Below are 27,716 nucleotides of genomic sequence, written 5' to 3'. Positions count from 1 at the left end.
TGAAAGTTGATGTTGCAAGATTTCATAGAACCAGGTGGTTGGTACATATATTGGTTGTGTTATTCCATGTACTTTCCTGCCTTGAAGATCATTTGCAGTCAATGAAAATGATAAGAAAATGAATATGTAGAAGAGGGCGAGCAGTATTGAATTCTGAAAATAAGACAGGAAAAATAAGAGTCAAGAGACTCTCGCTGGAGACCACTAAATATGTAGTTTCAATAAGAGATAAGGATAGAAATAAGATTATAGGGAATTGAGAAGGGATCATATTATGAGGAAATGGAGACAAAAGACCATGAATTGAAAAAGCATGGAAATAAGAAGGAACAAAATACAATTTTAACTAAGTTAGTCAGAAGGGTTAAACAGAGGTTTGTGATAATGCCTAAAGCCACTTTAAAGCAAATGGGAAGGAGCCAGCAAAGTTAGGCTTTAGAGATATCAGAAGAGAGAGGCAGAAAGGTTGGAAACCAAATCCGTCCATAATTGGGGAAAATATCCAAGGTGGAAATGGAGGAATCAATCTTAGAAAAAAGGTAAGATACGTCTTCCTCCGCCAAGTCTATAGTATCCCCAGTACCTAAAATAGTACCTTGCATATAGTCGGTATGCAATAAATGTTTTGTTAAGTAAGGAAATATGTTGAGGTAAAGACAGTAAAAACTGAGGTCTCTCACAGGGGAAATGATGATTACACATAGGGGACATCCCATGCAGAGTTAAATGGTCATTGAACAAAATCAAATAAATAAAACTCTAGCTAAGAAAACATGAGTCTCACCACATTCACCACTATCTCTCACACACTCATTGTACACGTGTACACGTGCACACAATTAAGTAGGTGCATAGTGCCTGCCTTTTATCCATTAGACAATTATCACTAAGTGTCTAAAACATGCTTTTCAGAGACAAAATTAAAAACTGAAATCCTGGTCTGTTATAGTGGCTTATGCCTATAATCCTAGCACTCTGGGAGGCTGAGGTGGGTAGACTGCTTAAGCTCAGGAGTTTGATACCAGCCTGAACAAGAGCAAGACCCTGTCTCTACTAAAAATAGAAAAACTGAGGCAAGAGGATCTCTTGATCCCAGGAGTTTGAGGTTGCTGTGAGCTATGATAACACCATGGCAGTCTACCCAGGGCGACAGACAGAGTGAAACTCAGTCTCAAAAAACAAAAAAAACTGAAATCCTTAAAAAGGGTAAAAATAATAAAAGAAAATAACAAACTCATAAGTAGTAATTTAATTATAAAAGTAAAATACGTATTAAGTTCATATTTTAAAACCCATCATATTTCATGATCATGTAAAAATAAAAAAAAACATTATATTTGACAATTTTTAACTTGGATCATCACACTTCCAAATAATTCCCAAGAATGCATATTTTTTTGGAGAAATCACAGCCATTATAAATTAAATTCGTGTTGCACAGATAAAATATTTCAAAAGCAAAATCACAAAAGTCATTTTCAAAATTTATAGAAAAATATAAATGTGTAATGCAAGATGTGATGCATTTTGATATGTTTATTGTGATGGTGGCTGAAGCCTCAAGAGAGGGGCTTACAAAGGCAAAAACAGGGCTGCTTAACATAGATGAAGCTAGGAAGGAGGATATCGTATAGGTGAGTCAGCAGCCAGAAGCTGGAAGGCAGGCCTTGCAGAGGCATAAATGATTCATTGATTTTTAAATCACCACTAGTTGAAAAGCCCCACTTTTCATACACATAAATGGATTCCATACTGAGCAATGTAAAGAAGAGCTTAGTTTTATTTATGCATTTCTATTTTACATTCCTGTGGCATATATCTACTTAGGCATTTCTATTTTACTCACACCTTTCTATTTTCATTTCTTATAGAAATTGGGGTGGGAAAGGTTCATTACCTGGGGCCACAGCCTATCACCTACACAACTGATGAGATGGTGACAGGCATAGCAGGCAGCAGAAACTGGCCTCCTTAAAAAAAAAAAAGAAAGAAAGAAAGAAACTGGCCTCCTTTGGCACACAATGCCCTTAGGCACTTCTCCCCCTTTGAGATTCATCTTCCTTTTGCTACTTTATTCCTATCCTGGCTAGTTTCTTAATTCCCTTTATCTTTCACCCCTACTGCATTCTCCTAGTCTAGCTCTCCTTCCTGCTTAGCAAATTGTTATTATTTTTTTGAGACAGAGTCTCATTCTGTTGTCCCAGGCTAGAGTGCTTGGTAGCACAGCTCACAGCAACTTCAAATTCCTGGGCTCAATTGATCCTCCTGCCTCAGCACCTGCAACAACACCTGGCTGGTTTTCCTATTTTTAATAGAGACGGTCTTGCTCTTGGTCTGGCTAGTCTCAAAACTCCTGAGCTCAAGCTTGGCGCCCAAGCTCAATGGTTAGGGTGCCGGCCACTCACACCGAGGCTGGTGGGTTAGAACCCAGCCTGGGCCTGCTAAATAACAATGACAACTGCAACAAAAAGATAGCTGGGCGTTGGGTGGGCACCTGTAGTCCCAGATACTTGGGAGGCTGAGGCAAGAGAATTGGTTAAGCTCAAGAATTTGCGGTTGCTGTGAGCTGTGAAGCCACAGCACTCTATTGAGGGCAACATAGTGAGTCTCTGTCTCAAAAAAAAAAAAAAAGAAAGAGAAAAAAAGAAAGAAAAAGAAACTCCTGAGCTCAGGTGATCCACCCTCCTAGGCCTCCAGAGTGCTGGAATTACAGGTGTGCCCACCACACCCTGCCTCTGCTTAGCAAATTCTACAGGCAGGTCTGGCATTGTCCTGGCCAACTTGCCTCCTCCTCTTTGAAACTGGAGATATTGGCTGGGCATGGTGGATCATACCTATAATCCTAGCACTTTGGTAGATCTGAGATGGGAGGACTGCTTAAGGCCAGGAGTTCAAGACCAGTCTGGGCAATACAGCAAGACCCTATCTCTAAAAAAAACATAGAAAATGTAGACAGAGGTTGCTCATGCCTGTAATCTTAGCACTCTGGGAGGTTGAGGAAGGTGAATTGCTTGAGCTTAGAAGTCCAATATCAGCCCGAGCAAGAGCATGACCCCATCTATACTAAAAATAGAAAAAACTAGTGAGACGTTGGTGTGGGCACCTGTAGTCCCAACTATTCAGGTGGCTGAGGCAAGAAGATTGCTTGAACCCAAGAGTTTGAGGTTGCTGTGAGCTAATAAGATGCCACAGCACTATACCCAGGGTGAAAGACACTCAGTCTCCTACGAAAAAAAAAAAAAAAAAAAGAGAAAGAAAAAGAAAACTCAAACAAACAAACAAACAAAAAAACACATAGAAAAATTATCCAGGCATACATAAACATGCAGTTCCCACTACTGGGGAGGCTGAGGCAGGAGGATCGCTTGAGCCCAGGAGTTTGAGGTTGCTGTAAGCAATGATGTTCCCAGTTCCCCTCCAAAAAACAACAAAGCACCACCTTCCCCACCCTCCACCTCCAAAAAAGCAACAACAGGAAGAAAGAAATCAGAAACACTGAACTAAAAGAATATGGAATCAGCCTGGCATGTTAAGCCTCAAAGATCATTCCTGAATGCATCCTTCCCGAGTTATTTTCCAAAAATACTCTTTACAAACTTTATGCTCTACCCATCATTTCCCTTCATAATTGAACATGTGACAATCAGATGGGTGTGCTCATGACTCAAGTTCTCAGTTGATCATACCACTGAACCCTACTAGTTTGCCATCTTGGTCTTAACCTTCACAGAATGTTAAATTATAAAAAATGGTCATAATCTGTTTAATATATGTCCACAAAGAATCAAAGATATGCTGACGTTGAAATGGAGAGCATAAAATGATTAAAATTCTACAAATTCTCAAGATGACACTCATCAGACTCGTTTATCTGATCAAAATTCTTACATAGCACGTGAAAATTTCTCAAGCATTTCAAAAATCCTTAAAGAGAAAATGGAGCTATGGGTAAACTCAATTTGGTTTCTTGCTTATTGGGAATAAAGATTATCCACATCTACAAAGTAAAATTATCATTTAGAAACAAAATGCAGAAGTTGCTAAAGTAAGCATATCGATATATTTTAAAGCGCTGATTTCAAGAATTCCAAATATTAGGTCTTAAAAGCAGTTTTTGTCCATTTGTGAATGCTGCAATGCAAAGCCTAGTAACATTTAATCTATACTGTCATGGATATAGTGGGATGACTTATGAAGATCCTGAACTCCCCTTTACCCTCAGCCTCATGAACCTTCTCGATGCAGGTAGTGAGACATGAGGCTGGTCTCACCACCTTCAATACAGATGTCATGAAAGAAAGGGAGAACATATTCTTGGTTTTAGGTTATCAGTTTAAGTCTCAGTCCAGGGTACAAGATAGAAAAATTTGGGAATAGTCGTTGTTGAGGAAGATGTATTCTACAACTCACCCTGTCCCTTCAATCCCAGTAGACAGAGAAGAAGGAGAACTGAGAAGAAGGAGGAGAGTAGGAAAAGAAGAGAATTTAGACACTGGGATCTTGTAGTCATGATGAAAAGAAGCTGCATTGGGGAAGCAGTAAAGGCTATGCCATTAGAGGTCTCATGGGAAGACGGCAGCGGGGATGGATTACAGATGACTGTACAACTCAGGGAAGATCAGTGTGGAATACATCAAAAGCCCAAGAAGTGAGTCCCTCCTCCTCACTACTGTTATTTCAGTCAAAAAATAAACTCTAGAGTTCAAAATTAACAAGAGAGTCATGAAGGAGAGAGGGAGTGAATCTTAAATATAATTAAATTTAAACATGAAATTACTGAAAGAACACACAACATTGATTTTTTTGAGTTTAAGTGGACAAGTCTAGATTGTTTTCTGCTCTTAGGTAGAATGATGCTTCTAGAAAGAAATTAAGTCCAGACACAGGCAATGTAAGCTCCAGAAACTTGCCTGTCTCCCTTATGGCTGTATACCTAGAGCCTGGCACCTAGCACAGTGGCATTTTAATAGTTATCTGTGGAACGTATAGCTATTCCCTGCTCATTATTTTTGGCATTGATACTCAATTTAGAAGTTTCCTAAGGGTGTTGAGCATCAAAAAAATTGAAAATAATGTTCTAATCAATTCGGCTATTTAACTTTTTGATCACATGCAACTTATTATTATTTTTTTTATTGAGACAGAGTCTCACTATGTTACCCTCAGTAGAGTGCCGTGGCATTAGAGCTCAAAGCAACCTCAAACTCTTGGGCTTAAGTGAGTCTCTTGCCTCAGCCTCCCAAGTAGCTGGGACTACAGGCGCCTGCCACAAAGCCCAGCTATTTTTTGTTGTTGTTGCAGTTGTCATTGTTGCTTAGCAGGCCCCAGCTGGGTTTTAACCCACCAGCCCCAATGCATGTGGCTGGTGCCCTAACCACTGAGCACAGGAGCCAAGCCAACATGCAATTTATTCTTATTTCCATCTCTTTTCCCCAACCTCCTCTGCAACTGTATCTGGTAGAATCCTCTATTTGTCAATACTTACCCCAAATGGTTCTTCTTCTTTGAAGCTTTTCTTTTGTCGCCTCTCAGCTGGAAAGGAATGTTCTCTCTACTGAACAACAGTGTCTCTGTGTACCTCTTACGGAAGTTCTTGGAATTTCTCAAGGTCTCTAAAGTATCATATTGTCACAGAATGAATAAGCACAAGATGACCTCTGATCACTCTCATCTCCATTCACCCACTATCTCCCGAGCACTTCATGGTCACATTTTTTAAAGTAAATGTTTATAAAATATTTATTTATTTTGTCCCACAGTATATTTATTTTTCTCCTTTTAATGTACAAAAAACATATATGCACAGTTTAACAAGTAATTATAAAGTGAATGCCCATGTAATCTCTACCCAGGTTAAGAAATTGAACATTATTAGCACTTTGGAAGAAATCTCTAAACTAGGCATCTTTCACAGATTACTCCTCCTTCCCCCACCAGAATTAAGCTTAGGCTAGTATTGAGGTAGCATTCCCTGTTGAGGTATAAAAGCTTCTGTCTGTTTGAAATGTTCAAGGTCCATGCCATACTTATTTTTAACATTTTTTGAACATCCCTGGACATAACATTATCTTGACTTCTGTAATCCTCATTGTCTTGCTTTTTCTTTATAGTTTTATCTGTTATGAATGCAGCCATAAATCTTCTTGCCTGTTTTTGAACTTTGTATGAGTGGCATCCTACGGTACTTACTATTTATATCTTGCTTATTTCACTCAATAATGTGTTGTACTTGTGGTTATACATAGATGCCACTTGTTTTCATTTATGTGTAATATATTTTGTGACTATATCACAATTCATTTATTCTCCTGTTGATGGACATTAGGTGTTTTCTAGTGTTTGGCTATTACAAACAAAAGATAAAAACATTCTTGCAGGCCGAGCATAGTGGTTCATGCCTATAATCCTAGCACTCTGGGAGGCTGAGGCTGGTGGATAGCTTGAGCTCACGAGTTTGAGACCAGTCTGAGCAAAATCGAGACCCTATCTCTACTAAAAATAGAAAAAAAAAAAAAAACTGAGGCAAGAGGATCGCTTGATACCAAGAGTAGAAGGTTGCTGTGAGTTATGATGCCACAGCACTCTACCCAGGGCAACAGCTTAAGACTCTGTCTCAAAAAATTCTTTTTTTTTTTTTCTGAGACAGAGTCTCATTATGTTGCCCTAGGTAGAGTGCCTTGGTAGCACAGTTCACAGCAACCTCAAACTCATGGGCTTAAGCAATTCTCTTGCTTCAGCCTCCCAGGTAGCTGGGACTACAGGTGCCTGTCACAATACTTGGCTATTTTGTTGATGTTGTCATTGTCATTGTTGTTTAGCAGGCCCGGGCCAGGTTTGAACCCACCAACCCCGGTGCATGCGGCTGGCGCCCTAACCATTGAGCCACAGGCGCCGAGCCAAAAGAACATTCTTATACATGTTTTTTGGTGCACGTATGAATAATTTCCTCTAGGGTAGCCTAGTGGAATTACTGGGTCAAAGGTGTTGCAGATTGGACTCTCCAGAAGCAAAGCTGAGAAGGAGTGTTGGGTACATGATGTTTATTAGGGGTCAATACCCATGAAAGTAAGGCAGAAGAAGTAGGATTGGGAAGGGGAGATGAATTGCAATACAAGTCTGCCAAAGCTTGAGACAACCTGGTGTGAAGCTTTGAAACAAGTAGGACCCATTCCTGTATTCTGTGTCAGGCTGAAATGGTTAATTACACTCCTGCCTTGCTCATTCACCTTAGGAAGACCATGATCTTGGGTGAAGCATATCTCTGTTAGCCAAGGCAGACCTTCAAGGAGCTGATAGCTGGAGAATGTCTGCCACCATATCCCCTAGGCAAAATGTTCTCACTGAAAGGAAAAAAATCTAGATGGCATATCTCTGTATCTCTACCACAGAGGGTACTCAACCCTAGTACATAATGCAAAACTGGTTTCCAAAGTAGTTGTACCATTTATAATCTCACCTGCACCATATGAGAATTCCCATTGCTCCCCATCCTCATCAACTCTTGTTATTATCATCTTTAAGAATTTTAGCTATTCTGGTGTATGTGTAGTACTATCTCACTGTGGTTTTAATTTGCATTTCTCTGATGACTACTGAGTTTGAACACATTCTCATAAAAAAGTTGGACAATTTAAGTTCACGAACTCATCCTAGAAAAAGTGCTATATACCTCATTGCTGAATTTCACTGTGGTCACCAGGTGGCCAAGAGAAGTACTTTTAAAGTGACCATAGTGATATTCAGCAATGAAGTATGTAGTACCTTTCCTAGGAAGAGTTCACTGACTTAATTGTCTGACCTCATGTATTTATTGCTTCTTTATGTCTTATTTTGTCCCCTTGTATTTGTTTTCCATATAGAATGATCCTCTTTTGGGCAGGAGTCAGTAAACACAGCCCAAAGTTCATTTTGTATGGCCCTTGACCTGAGAATGGTTTTTACATACTTAAATTGTTAAAAAAAATTAAAAGCATAATAATTAATTATATGAGATTTGAATATCAGCGTCCATAAACAAAATTATATTGGAACTTAGCCATGCTCGTGTGTTTATCTCTGGCTACTTTCATGCTACAAGAGCAGTGTTTAGTGGTTGCAACAAAGACCTTATAGGCCCTAAAGCCTCAAATATTTACTATCTCTCCCTTTACAGAAAAAGTTTGCTGGTCTCTGTTCTAGATCAATGGTTCTCAAAGTGTGGTCCCTGGACCAGCAACATCAGCATCTCTTGGGAACTTGTTAGAAAGGCAAATTCTTAGCCCTACCCAACCTACCAATATAGAAATTCTGGGAGTGGGACCAGCCATCTCTTTTAGCAAACCCACCAGATGATACTGATGTGCTGAAGTTTGAAAACCACTGGTCCAGCCCAGAACAAGGACACAATAAATTTTCTTTGTGAGTTATCATAATGTTTGGTATATTGTTCTATACTGCATGGGTAAAGTGTAAATGAACCTTGAAAAATGTTACGTAAATGTACATATTATGCATGTGAAATCTGACAAAAATAGACACCCAAGGCAAGATTAAAGGAAGAAAAATCAGAGAAACCACAAGAGGGCAACAAAAAAGCTAAAGCATATATGTGGAAGATAGAGGGCATGATGTGTCTAGAGAGCTGTCCCTGGACTCCTTCCGTCCTACCTCATTTTTTTTTTGGCTGGGGCTAGGTTTGAACCCACCACCTCTGGCATATGGGACCAGCGCCCTACTCCTTGAGCCACAGGCGCCGCCCCCGTCCTACCTCATTTTAACAAAGATGATTTATATATGATCCCAGTCCTCAAAGAAGTCACAGGCTAAGTAGAAAAGTGTTCTGACCCTTTTCTTGCTCATTTACTGCTTTTCTTCAGAACTTACCTTTGGGGAAATGTATGTACTTGCACCAAATTGCTGGCCCTGATGATAATAAACAGAGAAAACGAACTTGACAAACAACATTTCTGCCTTATTCCCACTTTAGGTTAGCATGGACTTCTTGACTTAACTTCTCATAACTTGTTTTTTTTTCCCTTGGCTCAATCTAAAGCTCAAAGTTGCCTTGCTTTTTTCCCCTTTGTTAATCACCAACCATTGAGTTTATGCTACATGCTAAAACTATCTTAAATGTTTTACATCTATTTTTACATTGAATCCTCATAAAACCGCTTTGAGTTTTGTATTATTATATTCATTTTAAAGATGCAAATGTAATGGACGGGTGTGGTGGCTCACGCGTAATCCTAGCACTCTGGGAGGCCGAGGTGGGTGGATTACCTCAGCTCACAGGTTTGAGATCAGCCTAAGCCAGAGTGAGATCTCATCTCTAAAAATAGCCAGGCATTGAGGCATGTGCCTGTAGTCCCAGTTACTAGGGAAGCTGAGGAAAGAGAATTGCTTTAGCCCAAGAGTATGAGGTTGCTGTGAGCTACGACTTCACAATACTCTACTGAGGGTGACAGAGTGAGACTCCGTCTCAAAAAAAAAGGATGCAAATCTGGGGATAGAGAGGTTAAATAATTTGATAGAATTTGAACTCCAAGTCTTTCTGGTTCTAGAGCCAAAGCTAGTAATAACTGCTATTCTGCCTCTAATAATATTCACCATGGATAATATTGCACCTTCAGCAAAACCAATTCAGATTATTTAGCATGTGTTTTATGTTTCAGTGCATATATGAGTGAGTACAATTTCATGCTTGAAAGTATTTTTAAAAATCTCACTTTTTTTCTTGAGTTAGGTTTTGGGTGCCAATATTTAAACATGGAAAATCCTTTTACATGCAACTTAAAGAAATAATGTCAAAAAACAGGTCTTCAACCAGGTAACATCATTGGGAATGGTATAATAATCAGTAAACAATATAATAATCATATTGCTTTTTTTTTGAGATAGACTCTCACTATGTCGCCATTGGTAGAGTGCTGTGGTGTCACAGCTCACGACAACCTCAAACTCTTGGGTTCAAGCCTCAGCCTCCTGAGTAGCTGGGACTACAGGCACCCACCACAACTCCGGGCTAGGGCTATTTTTTGTTGCAGTTGTCATTGTTGTTTAGCTGACCTGAGCTGGCTTTGAACCCGCCAGTCTTGGTGCATGTGGCTGGCACTGTAACCACTGTATTATGGGCACTGAGCCAGTAATCATATTGCTTTTGTTACATAACACATTACTACTGCATTGTCTCTTCAGTGTAAAATTGTTTTTTGACTCACCCTATCTACTAGGTTATATTCCTTCAGTTAGGGATTATTCCAACTTGCGCAGCTCTTTTTTTTTGGATAGTCTCACTCTGTCACCCGGGTAGAGTGCCATGGCGTCATCATAGCTCACAGCAACCTCAAACTCTTGGGATCAAACAATCCTCTTGCCTCAGCCTCTCGAGTAGCTGGGACTACAGGTGTGCACCACTATGCTGGCTAGTTTTTCCATTTTTAGTAGAGACAGGGTCTGGCACATCCTGAGCTCAGGAGATCCACCTGCCTCAGCCTCCCAGAGTGCTAGGATTACAGGTGTGATCACTGTGCCTGACCCAACTTGTCTAGTTTTGAGCAATTTTTTGGATTCATCTTTTAAAATGTTATTTATCTATTATATAAAGAAACGCCTTTATTGAGGAAAAGTAGAAGTAACAGAAAAACAAAAATAAGAAATAAATCACTCATAATCCCACCATCTTACTGTAACTAGTGGTCAGTATATGTAGTAGATCATTCCAGCCTTTTTCCTTTGTGAAAATGCCCTTACGTAAATAGAGGGGGTAGTTTTTGGCAAAAATTGGATCATTCTATATTTTGCCTATCTTTTTCACTCAGTAGTATGCTAGGAGCATATTTCCATGCCAACAGACACCATTTACATAATCATTCATAATGCCTGCATAGTATTCCATTTATGACTGTACTGCATGATGTTTTGCCGATTCCTTCTTCTCTTGGACACATAAGTTGCTTTTGTTAGGTTCTCCCTGCCTCCTCTTTGCACTGTCTTCAGTCCCATTTACAGTTCTGAAAATTTACTTTAGAGAGAATACCATGGAGACAGATGGCAGAAGTATTTTTCAGTTATTTTCTCAAGATGATTTCTACTGTCAAGGAGGAAGCCCTGGGAAGAATAGATAACTTAATAAGACTGAGGTAGAAAAAGGAGGTTTGGAGGCAGATAGCCTTGGATTTGAATCTGGCTTCTGTTACTTAGTACCCTGTTTCCCCGAAAATAAGACAGTGTCTTATTTTAAGGTGTGCTCCCAAAGATGCTCTAGGTCTTATTTTCAGGGGACGTCTTATCTTTCCTGTAAGTAGGTCTTATTTTCGGAGGATGTCTTATATGGTTTCAATGACAAATTTCAGACATAGGCCATGATAAGGAACTCTAAGCCCTTGCTTGGCCTTGCCATTACGAACTTTATGAAAGCATTTAATACTACCATTGGACATGTGTTTGGTAGCTACTAAACAAGTTTAGCTGGGCAGAAGTGACTATTGGACAACCTCTATGATTTGCCCAAATGTGTGTATTGATCAATAGACTGAGATTAATTTTGAGGTTTCCAGGTATGGCCCCAAGTTTTTTTATGAAAGTTTGCTTTATTCTCCAACCCCAATGGAGAAGAGCAATAAAAGACCATTTCAAATGAAAGAACATAATGGGAAATAGTAGTAGCAGATAGAAGCAGATAGAACAAGGTGTTGAGTAGGCTCAGAAATCAGGTGACTCTTCTTGAACAAAGTCTACAGATCATGAATTTTAGGCAGATTTACAAATAAGGATAACACATGCTCTGTAAACAGCAACTGTTGCCACAAGCCAAAGGGCAATATTTACATGAATCCTGTGGCAAGGTTTATTGACCAAGCATTGACCTTTCCAGCAAAATTCAAATACTTGAAAGCACTCTCAGACTTGTCATCTTGAAAAGAAAAGATCACATTATACATATGTGGAAAATTGCCAACATAAAAATATGTTCTTTTCCCCAAATCATTTTTTAGTTTCTTTCTTTTGGAATTTGAACACGTTTCTAAAGAAAAGATATCATAAAGGAATGTGAGTTTCCCAGATTTCCTCACAAAAGTGTATTTAACCCACTATGTAACTGAAATATGTACATTAGCAACGAGAAATACAGTAGAACAAAGTACACTTGCAAGCAGGAACACATCAATACACAACAAATATTTCCAGAGCCTTTCTTCTTTGAAGCCCCAGGCATTGAAAGGGGAATTCTATCTTCCCATAGTTCCAGTTTGGTGAAAAAAAAATTCTCCACTGCTCCTACCTAGAGGGATTCTTCTGAAGTCACATAAATACAGGTACTGCAGCATACTTCTCTTTCAGTGCTTTTTGAACTTTCCTACCAAAGAATGCTAAATGACTGAGGAGATTGATTGTACAAGTTGTAGGAAAGGAGTAGTATCTCTACTGGAATTCTAAAGCTTCTCTATGGAGACACTTCAAATTCTGCAGTCCATTTCTTAACATATTTGTATATTTTGATAGAAAATATACATATTTGTATATTTTGATTGGTCATTTAAGTGACTTAATTCCATCTTTGACTAAAGTTGATGGTCCATAATTACTTATTTTACCCTCATGCCCTGAGAAAGGAACAAGCCATTTTTTATACTGAGACTCCTCATATTCTTTTGATAATACACGTGTGTACTTCAGGACAAGAAACATGGGCACCAGAGGGAAAAAACCTAAAGTCAATGAGAAAAAAATAATGAAAGTAAAATTAGAACAAAACTAGCCTCTCCTTTCCTCTCTCATTGGCACACCTCTTCACTTACCAGTGTCTGGTATTTTGTCACTTTTTCCCTCTGAAAACCAGTTTCTAACAGGATTTCAAACTCCTTCACACTAAAGTGTAAATGACTAATAATAGCTAAATGGTCACAAGGTTTTTGCTAGTTAAGGATTCATAGCTTTAAAACAAAAAGTAATTTAGGTACTAACATCAGGGAAAAGAGATATACTGGGGGGAGGCAACTGTGTGCTATTTGCAGAAATCACACCTCATTTCACATTGGTAATTTAGCAAAGTATGCTGAGGGAAAGTGATCGTGATTTCTTTTCATTTTAGAAAGTATTTGATTCATTTTGGAAATTGTAGGCTTTATGGCTGTTGTTTGGCAAAATGTTTTCTGTATGTTTTGTTACCTTTTATCCCTAATGGCTGAAGTTTAAAGGATAGTATGTAAATATTTCCATTATTGATCAAAATAAATGGTGAGGAGAAATAGAAGTAATGATATTTAATAATTATATTTGCATACTGTTGCACCTTTCTTTACAAAATGCTCTTTTTTGGTAAATATAAGCATACTTTTTTTTTTTTTTTTGAGTCGGATTGTCACTCTGTCACCCAGGGTAGAGTGCTGTGGTAGCATAGCTCACAGCTACCTCAAACTCTTGGGCTCTAGTGATCCTCTTGTCTCAGCCTCCAGAGTAGCTGGGACTACAGGTGCTTGCCACAATGCCCCGATATAGAAAGTGGGTGTACCTCTTGCTTAGTTTGGTCTTGAACTCCTGAATTTGAGCAATCCACCCACTTTGGCCTCCCAGAATGCTAGGATTACAGGCATGAGCCACCACACTTGGCCATAAGCATGCTTCCTTAAAGATATGTTATGTACTTTTTCTTTCATTGAATGGAAGTGTTTAATTAAAAAAAGTACTTGGGGGAGGGTGGGGTGGCGCCTGTGGCTCAAAGGAGTAGGGTGCCGGCCGGGACTTAAGCAAGAGCTGAGAACATATTACAAAATGTTTCTTTTCTTTCTGCATTAGTCCTTATGATGAGTTTACACACACAGGTTTAAAAGGTAAATCTAAGCATGCTTCTTTATTGATGACTAATATTTATACGTATTTATGGGGTATATGTGATGTTTTGTTGCATGCATGGAACGTGAAATGATCAAGTTAGGATATTTAGGGTAGCCAACACCTCGAGTATTTATCATTTCTATGTGTTGGAAGTCTCTCAAGTCTTCTAGCAACAGTTTCTCAACAGTAGTCACTAGGTTCTACGATCAGACATGAGGACTTACTCCTTCTAAGTGCATGCTTATATCCATTAACCAACCTCTCTTTATCTCCCCACCCCCTTCTCAGCCTCTGGTATGTATCATTTTACTCTCTACCTCTATGAGATCACTTTATTAGCTCTCACATATGAGTTTGAGAACATATGATATTTGTCTTTCTGTGCTCAGTTCATTTCATTTAACATAATGACCTCCAGTTCTACTCATGTTGCTGCAAATTACATGATTTTATTCCTTTTTACGGTTGAATAGTATTCCTCCATGTGTACATAGCACATTTTCTTTATCCGTTGGTCCCTTGATTGACCCTTAGATTGATTCTATGCCACGAAGTGCTTTTATATCCACGACCATGCATGTTATTGGCATTGAGTTACTGCCAAATAATAAGGACGCTAATAGAACAGGTGTCAAAAAAAAAATCACTACAATTCAGTGCAGTGACTAATAAAGGGTACCTACTTCCTTTGCCCTAGTTTCTGCAGGGGATGTTGACGCTGTCCCCCTGGAGTTTTAAAATTCAGTGTTGAAAGCAAAAGAAGGGCTCTTGCAGGTTGGACAACTAAGAGGTACCAGAGTTAAAAATAGAACAAAATACACATAAAACCCAAGAATAAGGTTTAGCCTTGTTAAGTATTTGCAGCTGCAATCAGGAGCTTCAAGAAGATTCCCCAAAGGCCTCCTGCAGAATACAGGAAAGTGGGAATAGCACTAGCAATCGATCCTTTTAGGGACCTGAGAAAAGGCAGTCTCCAGACAGGTTCTGGGCTTTGCAAATGGTTAAAAAGACCTACAGTACAGTTAAAAGCAGAGGAAAAGTTCTTTGTGCAAGGAGGGGAGAGCGCCCCGAGGTACAAAGCGCAGATTTAGGGGAAAAAGGATCCCTTCTGCATACATATGCGAGGGGAGCTCAGGCTCACTGTTGGGGGCGTATGGGAAAGGAGGTTTTTACCCGGTCTCGGGTTGCGGGTTCCCGCCTCCACCCCTGTCCGTGCCCCAAGCTCAGGCAACAGTTGGTCCTGCCGGCCGGCCTGGGCTCTGGGTGGGGAGGGGGAGTCTCGCGATCGTTGGGGGGGGGTGGAGAAAGGGGGGAGGCTGACGGGGAGAGGCCATGACGTAGGGTGGGTGGACGGAAGTGGGGCAGGGTTGAGGGTTATTTAAAGAAGGGGGGTGTCGAGCGAAGGGGTTGGAAGCAGAGTGATTCCCCACCCCTGCTCCATCTAGCTCTTTCCAGTGCAGCCTCTGCCGCCGCCTAGGAGTCCTTGTCCCCTTCCTCGTCCCCTCCTCATTCCTGCTCCAACGCCATGGAGCCGGACACCACCGCAGTAGCAGCCACCGTGGCAGCGGCTGATGCGACCGCCACAATCGTGGTCATAGAGGACGATCAGCCGGGGCCGTCCACCTCTAAGGAGGAGGGAGCGGCTGCCGCGGCCACCGAAGCTACCGCGGCCAAGGAGAAGGACGAGAAGAAGAAGGAGGTAAATAGGAAGGGTGTGTGTAAGTGTAGTGGACAAATCCTGTGCCTGGCTTCCTTGAGGGGCCCAGACCCTGACCTTTCGGCGCCGACAGGTACCCGCGGAGCTCTGCGGGTTTGGGGGCCTCCAGCGCGCTGGGGGTGGGGTGGCGAAACAGTCTAGCTTCGCTCCCTTCCCCCTTTCCTCCTAGCCGCCTGAAGGACGGGGGCGGGGCAGGGGCGCTGGCGGGCGCGGCGCCGGGTGAAGGAGTGCCCGTTATCCCGGGGCTCCCGGGCTTGGGAGCCCCTCGACCGCCCCTGGCCCTCTCTACCTTCCGGGAACTGGGGTAGTAGGATGGGGGATGGGACCATGCAGGAAAAAGCCTCCGCCTTTCCCTCTCCTCTCGCTCGCTCCTTCTCCCCCCCCTTCCCGTCGGCCTCTGCCTGGGAAATCTGGGCCCTTCAATCCCACACTCGCGCTACAGGGGTTTTGCTAGGCTTATTTTTGTAATTTGAATTTCAAGGTGCTAGTAGTGCTTGGGGAGTGGAGAATGTTAGGGAAGACATTTATTTCTCCGACTGGCAATGTCAATCTTTTGGATGGCAGAAAAAAATCATCCCTTGTTCGTTTGAATGCCGCCTGCTGTGGCAGGGATGTCACCCCGAGAAAACGAGCTCTCTGCATTGTATCCCACCCCCAATCCAGACCCCAAACTGAGGAACCAGGGGGACTGGTTTAGGAAAATTTCCAATGTCTGCACCCTCACTCTCTCCTGCTCCGCCCCCTACGATATAGGATTTCACTCCAGAGCCACCCAAATGGTCCCTCAGTCCAGCCCCAAGCCTTCCAGGCTTCTGCCTCCCTCTCCTAGTGGGCGCTGCTGGCTCTTGAACACGCGCAGGGATTTTTTTTAAATTAATTATTATTATTATTTTTACCTCAGCGTCTCCAAGATGAGTACCTTCTAATCTAAGGGGAACCACTCTGACACCTATTAAAGCCAAATTCAGAAAAAATATGTATTATCTCTGTAAAACATGTTTCATATGGATGGAGTCATGCACATAAAACTAAAATTGAGATTAAAAAATAGGATGGGGCATAAGGATTTTTGATGTATAATAAAATTGCACAACGGATCATTTATGGTTGGATTTTTTTTTTGCTGTTTTCTAATATACATACGAGAATTTAGGAAAGGTGGGTAATTAAAATGATGCTTTTGAGATCTAAGTGGCTTTGTCTAAATCATATGATACTATATGACTGAATGAAAAGCTTTTGAGGGAAATTAACACCTTTCGCCTTACATGAGAAGAGTAATTTCAGATTCAGCAGTTGCTCAACTAACATTTTATACTGTTACAAGGTTGCCCAAACAGAAAGACAATTGTAGTGCTAATGAAAACTGCAGAAAACACACATTTTAACATCTATGCTGTATTTGGAAGGCAGCTATGTTCACCACTATACCACCAATGGGACTTCTATGCTGTATTTGGATCAGTAAGACAATATTGATGAGTAAAGTTGGGCCAGACACCAAGCATCAACATAAATTAAATGTTGGGAATTGAGAAATGTGTCTACATGCCTTTCATTCCCCCTCAACTAGGCAAATGTGAGCACTGTATTGTCTTTAGGTTGTTGAATGTCCAGGTTGTGTACTTTTTTTGAATTTCGAAAGAACTTAAGACCAATAAAAAATGTGAGTAGGGCGCTGGCCCCATAAGCCGAGGGTGGTGGGTTCAAACCCAGCCCCCACCAAACTGCAACCAAAAAATAGCCTGGCGTTGTGGCGGGTGCCTGTAGTCCCAGCTGCTTGGGAGGCTGAGGCAAGAGAGTCTTGTAAGCCCAAGAGTTAAGAGTTAGAGGTTGCTGTGAGCCATCTGACGTCATGGCACTCTACCCTAGGGTGGTACAGTGAGACTCTGTCTCTACAAAATAATAATAATAATAATAATAATAATAAGCACCTAATTGATACCTAAATATTCATGAACTCTGTAACCTCATAAGAAACTGCCCTAATGGTCATTCATTTGTCCATTCAGGGAAAGAAATGTGGTGCTCCATGGCAGGAACTTCCTGGATATCCGAAGTTTACTACTTTAGTAACTACATTTTTTTTATTTTTAATTCCTTTAAAATCTAAATTTATTACATATACCCTTGACTATTTAAATGATACATTAAAAGTGCAATTTTATTATTATTTTTTTATTGAGACAAAGACACACTTTGTTGCCCTTGGTAGAGTGCCACGGGATCACAGCTCACAGCAGCTTTAAACTCTTGGGCTCAAGCCATTCTCTTGCCTCAGCCTCCCAAGTAGCTGGAACTACAGGCACCTACCACCACAATGCCTGGCTAGTCTTTAATTTAGAGACAGGGGTCTTGCTCTTGCTCAGGCTGGTCTTGAACTCCTGAGCTCAAGGGATCCACCATCTTGGCCTCCCAGAGTGCTAAGATTACAAGCGTGAGCCACCACACTGGCCTTAAAAGTACAATTTAACCTCTTCTCATGACTTTCAGTTATTGTATTCTGACAGTGACACAAAGACACTTGAGATCCAGCAGGTTGTTTCTCCTCAGTGAAGTAACTACCTCCCAGATGCATCCAGCATTATGTTGATTTTTCAATACTTTTCCTGTCATCTTCCTCAATTGCCGGGTTATCACTTTTTAAACACTTCCTCTAGTTTCATCGGAGAATGTTAGGCCAGGAGAATTGGCTCACGCCTATAGTCTTTACACTCTGGGAGGCCGAGATGGGTGAATTTCCTGAGCTCAGGAGTTTTGGGACCAGCCTCAGCAAGAATAAGACCAATCCATCTCTACTAAAAATAGAAAAACTAGCCAGACCTTGTGGCAAGCACCTGTAGTCCCAGTTACTGAGGCTGAGGCAAGAGGATCTCTTGAGCCCAAGAGTTTGAGATTGCTGTGAGTTATGCTGCCACGACATTCTACCTTGGGTGACTGAGACTCTGTCTCAAAAAAAAGGAAGAATGTTAGTTTATGATAAAGAACATAGATGCAACAAAACCATAAAATCATTTAAAAACAATTGTAAAAGGCAAAAATTTCAGCAATACAGCAGAGAGGGAAATAGACCTGAATACCTAGGATAAGGGATGCTACTGCAGTGGAACACGTATATTAGTCCTGGATTTCTGCCTTCCCTTTTTGCTGTTATGTGCCTTCCTCTAGTGGCCTTTCCCAGGTCATTTGCTAACTTCTTTTAGTCTCTGCGATATGAGAATCCAGATGATCAAACTTGATAGAATTGTATATCAAATAAAAGAGGCCTCTGAATGAGAGTACTTGGTGATGAAGAAAGTAGATAAAATTTAGTGAATTGATGAGTGACATTTAGCTATTCAAAGGTATTTTTGCTTATCATCTGGTTTTTGAAATTGGTTTAAGTGACAGTTGGATAACCTAACACTGTAGAAGCTGGATGTGGTATTTTTGGTAATGAAAACATCAAGAAAAAGGTCATGGTCTTTCAAACAAGGCATTTTAATGACCTTGTGCTGCATTCTCATGGCATTGAGACTACCAGATGATAAAAGCCATAGGATTTCATTGGAATGCTATAGTCACAAAAAAAGAATATCTTAGTCACCTTTTATCTTTTCTTGTGTGAGAAATGTATTTTTGAAAACATTAAACATGCACACAAATGAGAAGGTTTAAGGTAGGTATTTTAAAATTTGTTGTGGAAGATAGTGCCAATTAAGTAATCATCCATGCTTTTTATAGCACTCTTAAAGATTAGGAATTTTAATTAGCATATAATTAAATCTTTATGGTATTCTATCCCAAAGTAAGCAAAAATGTAATGAGTAAAATGTTTTTCTAGGGTAAAAGCTTTAATTGGGCGGCGCCTGTGGCTCAGTCGGTAAGGCGCCGGCCCCATATACCGAGGGTGGCGGATTCAAACCCGGCCCCTGCTGAACTGCAACCAAAAGATAGCTGGGCGTTGTGGTGGGTGCCTGTAGTCCAGCTACTCGGGAGGCTGAAGCAAGAGAATCGCTTAAGCCCAGGAGTTGGAGGTTGCTGTGAGCTGTGTGATGCCATGGCACTCTACCGAGGGCCCTAAAGCGAGACTCTGTCTCCACAAAAAAAAAAAAAAAAAAAAAAAAAAAAAGCTTTAATTTTCCTAAGTGAAATTTGCTTCTCACATTATTAGATGTGTACTTGTGTATTTGAGGGGAAGGAATTTTCACTGTTTTGAAACATGAGAACTAGACTTCATATAGCCCTTCAAGGAATGATGAAAGTGTGGGTTTTCATACCCAATTGCTCTTGTTGCTTGGAAAATATAATGAGATTTATAGTATACATGACAGTTTGAAAGTATGGGTTTGAGGGGATCTTCAGCAGTTTTCTATTCCGTTCTGTCAAGGATTACATTCAAAACATCTCACATAGACATGTACACGTGAGATGATGTAAATCAAACTGGTGGTTATTTAGGTTAGAGTAACTAACTGATATCCGATCAGTGTTCCAAAGGTCAAATTCCTGGCTTGGCGCTTGTAGCACAGTGGTTACGGCTCAAGCCACATACACTGAAGATGGCAGGTTTGAATCCGGCCCAGGCCAGTTAAACAACAAAGACAACTGCAACAAAAAACAGCCAGGTATTGTGGCGGGTGCCTGTAGTCCCAGCTACTTGAGAGGCTGAGGCAAGAGAATTGCTTAAGCCCAAGAGTTTGAGGTTGCTGTGAGCTGTGATGTGACAGTATTCTACTGAGGGCGACATAGTGAGACTCTGTCTCAAAGGTTAAATTCCATAATCTTAGTTTGGATTTCCTCAAAGTGGAACGGTGGAAGACATATTGGAGCCATGTTTTTCTTATGTTTAAGGTTACATTCTTTTGATTTTTGACCTAAGTTTTCAGAAACAGGTTGACAAAAGCCATGATGATAATTGACATAGCTTATTTAGTTTTCATGAATGGATTTGTGTTTTGACTTATGAAAAGTCTGTTAAGACTGAAATTCTTTGGTCCTAATGGGTAGATTTGTGTTCTTATTATTTTATTTCTCGATTTTATTTATTTATTTTTGAGTCAGAGTCTCACTCTGTTGCCCTTGGTAGAGTGTTCTGGCATTATAGCTCACAGCAACCTCAGACTCTTGGGCTCAATCAATCCTCTTGCTTCAGTCTCCTAAGTAGCTGGGACTATAAGTGGCACCTACCTTGACACCTGGTTGGTTTTCTATTTTTAGTAGAGATGAGATCTTGCTCTTGTTTAGGCTGTTCTCAAACTTCTGAGCTTAAGCAGTCCACCTTCCTCAGCCTCCCAAAGTGCTATGATTATAGCTGTGAGCTATTTCTTGATTTCTTATAGAGAAGGAGCCTTAGTCTATATACCTACTTATGAGTACAAGCTTGTCTTTACAAAGGATGGGATGTATACCAATAATTTCACTATTAAATTACTGATTGATGTTAGTTTTCATTAAATTCTTTAAAAATATCAACAATTAATGGTTAATAGCTCTGATAAACTGATTCTTCAAAATATTTATGTGATATAAATGCTTTAAAATAGTTTTTTTCCAATTACAGAAAATTAACATAAGCCAAAATTTGAAACCATACTATTAAATTATTTTAAATACGCTCAGCGCCCATAGCATAGCTCAGTGAGTAGGGTGCCAGCCACATACACTGAGGTTGGTGGATTGGAGCCCGGCCTGAGCCTGCTAAACAACTGCAACCAAAAAATAGCCAGGCATTGTGGTGGAAGCCTGTTGTCCCAGCTACTTGGGAGGCTGAGGAAAGAGAATTGCTTAAGCCCAAGAGTTGGAGGTTGCTGTGAGCTCTGAAGCCATGGCACTCTACCGAGGGTTGACATAGTGAGACATAAAATTATTTTAAATATACATTGTATATGATTACATTGTATTAAGTAAAAAATCTAAATGTTCTAATTACAGTGTGAAAACAATAGTAAAAACTGTCAATTTTAAGAACAGAAACCACAGTCATTTCTTCTGAAAGTCTAGCTTGTTTCCATTACATAGAGGATTATTTCTGAGAATACTATTTACTGTCCTTAGCATTCTTTGGTTTGTTGTTGATAACATTAGCCTATTTTATATTTCTAAATCTCTTAATTAGTGGTTACACATTTTCTTATGGTTCAAATTAATAAATGGATGAAAAAGCTCAATGATTCACCTTTTGGTATTTATTCGAATTATTGTCATTTCTCTGGCTTTCATGATTTTTCAATTTTTTAAATTGGGCCTCAGATGCACAGAACTGGATTGATCATAACGCTGGTTCTTGACATGCTCTCACCACTGGTCCATGCCTGTCCCACATTGACTTATTTGTTTACTTTTCACTTTCTTCAAATGAGAACAGTTCACCAGTTTAAAGATCTTGCTTTGTAATTCGATGACATCTGTATTCTTTGAAATTTCAGAAAAACATTTCTCAATTTCAACTCAAACTTCCTGCTAAGGCATCTAAATCTGAAAAGGAAATGGACCCAGAATATGAAGAGAAAATGGTAAATATTCTCTTGGGTAGAATAATGAATGCTGTAGTTAATTTTTATAGAGTGTCTGTGAAAGTTGGAAAAATACATGTGTATGTATGATGAATACAGAATCATGGATTTTAGAATTGGAAAGTAATTTAATATATAATCAGTGAGAATAGATTTTTTTCAAATAATTTCATTTTAAGATTTTTTAGTGAAAAAAAGTTTTGTTGCATTTATATGATACTAGTTATATGATGTTTTACAATTTATTAGGAAATAAAAGATCAGATAAATTACTTAGAATAGTTGGGACTAGATGTCATATCTCCTCACTTTTGTTCAGTGCTCTTTACCTCATAATAAGGTATGTGTGGTAGCAATATTTTATCCACTAAATGAAGATATCAGTGGCAACATTAATGTGGCTTTGTGACTTGAGAAAAATTTGGTCACAAAGTCAGAATACTATATCTTTTTCTCTCTTTGTCTTGCTTTGGATATATGAATGAATGCTACATATTCATAACACATGTAATGTGGTAATATATTTTATTTAGGGATATATGTTTGCCCAATGCATGAAAATATATTTAAGCAGTATAATCTTAGTTATACCCATATATTGCTTTGCTGTACATTTAATTTTTAATCACTAAAATCTGTATTTTACCTTTAACTAGACTTTTAATTTTAAACTCCTGGGTCTTTCAAGAAGTTAATAGTTAGTTTAAAATGATCTTTTCCCCCCAAAAGGTTGTTTTTGCAGTAATGTTATAAAAATAAGTATTGCTCAAGTACATTTTTTGGTTGTTGATAGCTATTTTACAAGACTCCATGCCTTAGTGTTTAAGGCCACATCTAATGTAGACAGTTAATGTTTTAACAACTTCACAAACAACATTCCAGTGAGGATAACATTAAATGGAAAGTTTTTGGCCTCCTTTCAGCTAGTGGTCTGAATATATTTGTCTAACTCTTGTATTTATGTTAACAGATTTTTCTGTAAGTTTCTGGGTGTTATTTATTATTTAGCCTTTATTAGCAATTAAGTATTCTCTATTCTGTGGTCAGAAAGTGACTTTAAAAATTTGGAGTAATATGAGGGTACCTATGATTAATAGGTTACATTGTTTGTGTTTGTAAGGTAAAGTCCAAGTTGCAGTTGAGTCCTTCACCGAGATAGTGTGCCATATACCCTTACATTGTACCCAATAGGAAAGAAAGTCTCAAAAGCAGAGATGGATTTGCAGAAAGTAACTTTGAATTTAAAATAACTGTCTTTGTTTTTTCCTTAATCCAGAATGATGTATATATTTTTTGATCTTTTAAGATTTTTTAGTGAAATAAAGTTTTGTTGCATTTATATGATACAATTATATGGTCTTTTACAATTTATTGAGAAATTAGAACGCATGTCAACTTTTGAGATTTCTTTTTTGGGTATCACTCTGTCACCCTGGATAGAGTGCTGTGGCATCATTGTAGTTTACGTGTCAACTTTTAATGGTTAATATATGTTATATTAACTATTGTATGTACCGTATGTATCTGTACTGTATATTTTCCCCAAATTCTGTTTACCTTGAGGAGCAACTTTATATGCTACTAGCATAAAATATAGTTTTCTAGATCACTGTAATTGAAGAGAGTAATTATTATTACATTATGGTACCATGACATTGAAAATATTTTGACACAAGATGACCCTGTATTCTAAGATTTTGGTTATTACCAAATTTTTTTTTTATTTAGAGACTGAGTCTCACTTTATTGCCCTTGGTAGAGTGCCATGGCCTCACAGTTCACAGCAACCTCCAACTCCTGGGCTTAGGCAAATCTCTTTCCTCAGCCTCCCGAGTAGCTGGGACCACAGGCCCCCACCACAATGCCCAGCTATTTTTTTTTTGTTGCAGTTTGGCCAGGGCTGGGTTCAAACCCGCCACCCTTGGTATATGGGGCCGGTGTGCTACCCACTGAGTCACAGGCGCTGGCTTATTACCAAATTCTTAAGAGTTCAGTTTATGGTGAATTAATTTACAATTAATGAATTACAGTTAATTTATATTTCTATATTTGGAATACATTATATATCTGATGCTTAATTTTGTTGCTATTTAGGAAAAAAATCATGTTTTGGAAAGAGGATTTGTGTTTTGATTCTGACTCTAAAAGGAGGATACTTCTTATTGGAAAATTTACTAAGTCTGTCAGATCATTTGTCTTCTATTCAAAATACTATTTTGAAATTTTGCTACTTATTAGCTGTGGCAGCTTGGGCAAATTACTTACCCCTCTGTGCCTCAGTTTTATCATCTTTAAAATGCAATTGATGCTGGTAACTACCTTGTAGGTTTCTTAAGACAATTAAATGAGTAAATACATTTCAAGTGGCTTAGAACATTATACAAAGTGGAATGTAAGTGTTGAATAACTTTGAACACATGAAAAAAAGAAAATCCTTACATGTTCTTTTGTTTTGTAAATTAGAAGGCAGATCGAGCAAAGAGATTTGAATTTTTACTGAAGCAAACAGAACTTTTTGCACATTTTATCCAGCCTTCAGCGCAGAAATCTCCAACATCTCCTCTGAACATGAAATTCGGACGTCCTCGAATAAAGAAAGATGAAAAGCAGAGCTTAATTTCTGCTGGAGAGTATGTTGGCATCTCTCTCTCCTTCCTTCCCTCACTCCTTTCTTGCTTTCCTCTGGACTGTCCCTCCTTCTTGCTCCTCTTACATACTCCTTCCTTCTTCACCTATTCATTATAACTTTATATGAAAAAATTAGGTTATTTCCATTGTAATTGTTTTAGAGGCAACAATTTTTTTTTTTTCTCACTAGAGGTCAATCAGTAAAAATGTAGGCTGTTTCTACCAAATTCTAAATAAGATCCTCGATAACCCATTCTTTTTCCATAAAAGATATTAGTGGTGACTTAATTGACATTTTGGTGTTTGAGTTGAATATGAAAGCGTTACTTTTTTTATTTCAGCTACCGCCACAGGCGCACAGAACAAGAAGAAGATGAAGAGCTATTATCGGAGAGTCGGAAAACATCTAATGTGTGTATTAGGTTTGAGGTGTCACCTTCATGTAAGTACATTGGTGATTTCTTTTTCAATTTGGTTTTACAAAACTTTAACTTGAATGTATCAATGAAAGGATGAGACATCCCTGTTTTTTTTTTTTTTTTTCAGATGTGAAAGGAGGACCACTGAGGGATTATCAAATTCGAGGACTGAACTGGTTGATCTCTTTGTATGAAAATGGAGTCAATGGTATTTTGGCTGATGAAATGGTGAGGAGTTGGTAGCCAAAAACACATCTCAATTATCAATATGTTTTTATGTACATTTGAAATACCCGAGTTGACTTGCCCCCCATGCTTAAGATGCTTTAGTTAGTTATTATAATGTAAAAGGTACTTTGCAGTCTTAAATTGTTTCTTTAAATAATCTTTGGAACATAGACTTTTACAGGCCACAAAATTCTTACTGATATTTCCTCAAATGGTACAAAAAAACCTCCTCTGACTTCTGTTTTTGTTTGTACTTTGGTTTCTGGAAATCACAGAGCCAAGTTGAATACTAAAGTGGAGTGTCTGTAACCTTTAATGGTTGTGTCCTCTGTGTCTTTTCCTATTTTTTGCCTCTAGTCTTTCTTAACTTTCTTTGGCACATCTTTATTTCTATTTTACCATTAATTTTTGTTCCACATTTTCATTTTAGGTTACCTGAAGTACCTTTGAGAATGAGGTGGGGTATAAAAATCAAACTATGAATGAATGTACGCATGCGTGGTGAATGCAGCTATCTCAACTTGTGAGCAATTGGAAAGTGCATAGATGGAATAAGGAATAAGTGAAGAGTAATTTTGAGTCTTGATACAGTAGGGTGCCAGATGGGGGTTGGGAAATAAGCTGATGAATTAATCACTAACATGTAAATAAAATAACCAAAGAGACCAAATTAAAAAGAGATTTAAGAGAGGGCAGGGGAAGTTCTAGATCTATATAATTCAATGACAATCATATTTATTTGGCTCTGGAGCCATATTTGCAATCATTATTATCCAGAAAAGTTACAGGATGATATGTGGCCTATGGCATCTAATATAGTGGTCAGTCCCATAGGTACTCGTCCCTGAATTAGCAACTGTTAGGTGTGTGGTAGCCGATCCTTTAAATTAAGGGTATGTAGCTCTTTATATTTGTATGTCCTGGTTTGGGGAACAGAGCTGAGATGGGGAGGAGCTTAATTAATTGCATAACAGGAGGACCAGAATAATTTGCCCCAGCTACCTCTTAGTTATCACAAAGGATCTAAGGATCTTTAATTTTGAATTTATGCTGACACTAAATACATTTTAGTTGCTAAAAAAAGAGAGAGACTTTAAGGAGTATAGAAAATTGGGAAAAATTAAGAGAAAAGTTACAGTTTTGCTTCTTAGAAGTAACCACAGTTAGCATTTTAGTCTATTTCCCTTACGTCTTTTTCTTCGGATGTATTTATTTTGCATGTTGAGATCATATTGTATATATAATTTGGTATTATGATTCCTTCACATTCCTACATATTTTCTATGTAATTAAAACATAAAATTGTTAATGACTGCATCAAAATAATAGGGAGATACTACGTACCATAATTTTGTTAAACTTCTCTCTTATTGCTGCTTATTTATTTATTTATTCATTGCTCACTTTGTCACCCTCGGTGTAGTGCCATGGCCTCATAGCTCACATCAACCTCAAACTGTTAGGCTAAAGTGATACTCTTGCCTCAGCCTCCCAAGTAACTGGGACCACAGGCATCTGCCACAGTGCCTGGCTATTTTTAGAGATGGGGTCTCGCCCTTGCTCAGGCTGGTTGCGAATTCCTGAGCTCAGGCAATCCACCCACCTTAGCCTCCCAGAGTGCTAGGATTACAGGCATGAGCCACTGTACCCGGCCTTTTATTGCTGTTTATTTGGATTGCTTCTTGATGTGTAGTGTAAACAAAGCCATTGTGAGAATCTTAAAATTGAGTTTTTCTGTAACTCTCAGATAATTTCTGTAGGATTCCTAAAATTGGGATTAGGGTTAGGGTACTTGGTAAAGGAGCATAAACACTCATGCCCGTAATCCTAGCACTCTCAGGAGACCCAGGTTGGTAGATTGCTTGAGCTCAGGTGTTCAAGACCAGTCTGAGCAAGAGTGAGACCCTATCTCTAAGAATAGCCGTATGTTGTGGTGGGTGCTTGTCATTCTAGCTACTTGGGAGGCTCAAGCAAGAGGATCACTTGAGCCCAAGAGTTTGAGGTTGTTGTGAGCTGTGATGCCATGGCATGGCACCAAGGACAACAAAGTGATACTCTGTCTCACAAAAGAAATAAAGGAGAGTAAATACTTTAAGGCTTGATACATAGCATCCATAAAACATATCTTCATTTAGTGACACTGCAGATAGGGTCAACCCTATAAAAATAGCTTTAAGTTTCAGTTTATACAAGGAAGTACATAACTTGCTTAGAGATAAAGCCAAAAACTGTTTTAGAAGTCCAGACTACATAGGACATAATTCCCTTTCCCATGGATTAGGTAGTGGGTTCATGGGTATTGCATATATTATTATTTTTTTTGAGACAGAGTCTCATAATTACGTCACCCTTGGTAGAGTGCCATGGCATCACAGCTCACAGCAACCTCAAATTCTTGGGTTTAAGCAATTCTTTTGC

The 27,716-nt window shown here is 39.2% G+C and overlaps 1 protein-coding gene across 4 annotated transcripts in view; it reads left to right on the top strand.

Moving 5' to 3' along the window:
* The first annotated feature begins 15,191 nt into the window (after positions 1-15,191).
* SMARCA1 (SWI/SNF related, matrix associated, actin dependent regulator of chromatin, subfamily a, member 1) overlaps positions 15,192-27,716 on the top strand; it is a 109,568-nt gene continuing 97,043 nt past the window's right edge. For all 4 annotated transcript variants that reach the window (XM_053579927.1, XM_053579929.1, XM_053579926.1 and 1 more), the window contains exons 1-5: positions 15,192-15,511; positions 21,937-22,023; positions 24,487-24,653; positions 24,993-25,093; positions 25,198-25,298. In XM_053579927.1, the coding sequence (XP_053435902.1) occupies positions 15,338-15,511; positions 21,937-22,023; positions 24,487-24,653; positions 24,993-25,093; positions 25,198-25,298 (630 nt within the window). In that variant the 5' untranslated portion in view covers positions 15,192-15,337. The remainder of the gene's footprint in view (positions 15,512-21,936; positions 22,024-24,486; positions 24,654-24,992; positions 25,094-25,197; positions 25,299-27,716) is intronic.

This window comes from Nycticebus coucang, chromosome X, assembly GCF_027406575.1.
Source record: "Nycticebus coucang isolate mNycCou1 chromosome X, mNycCou1.pri, whole genome shotgun sequence".
In the NCBI taxonomy this organism is placed as follows: domain Eukaryota; kingdom Metazoa; phylum Chordata; class Mammalia; order Primates; family Lorisidae; genus Nycticebus; species Nycticebus coucang.
The sequence above is the reverse complement of the archived record's forward strand: the minus strand, read 5'-3'. Positions and strand labels throughout refer to the sequence as shown.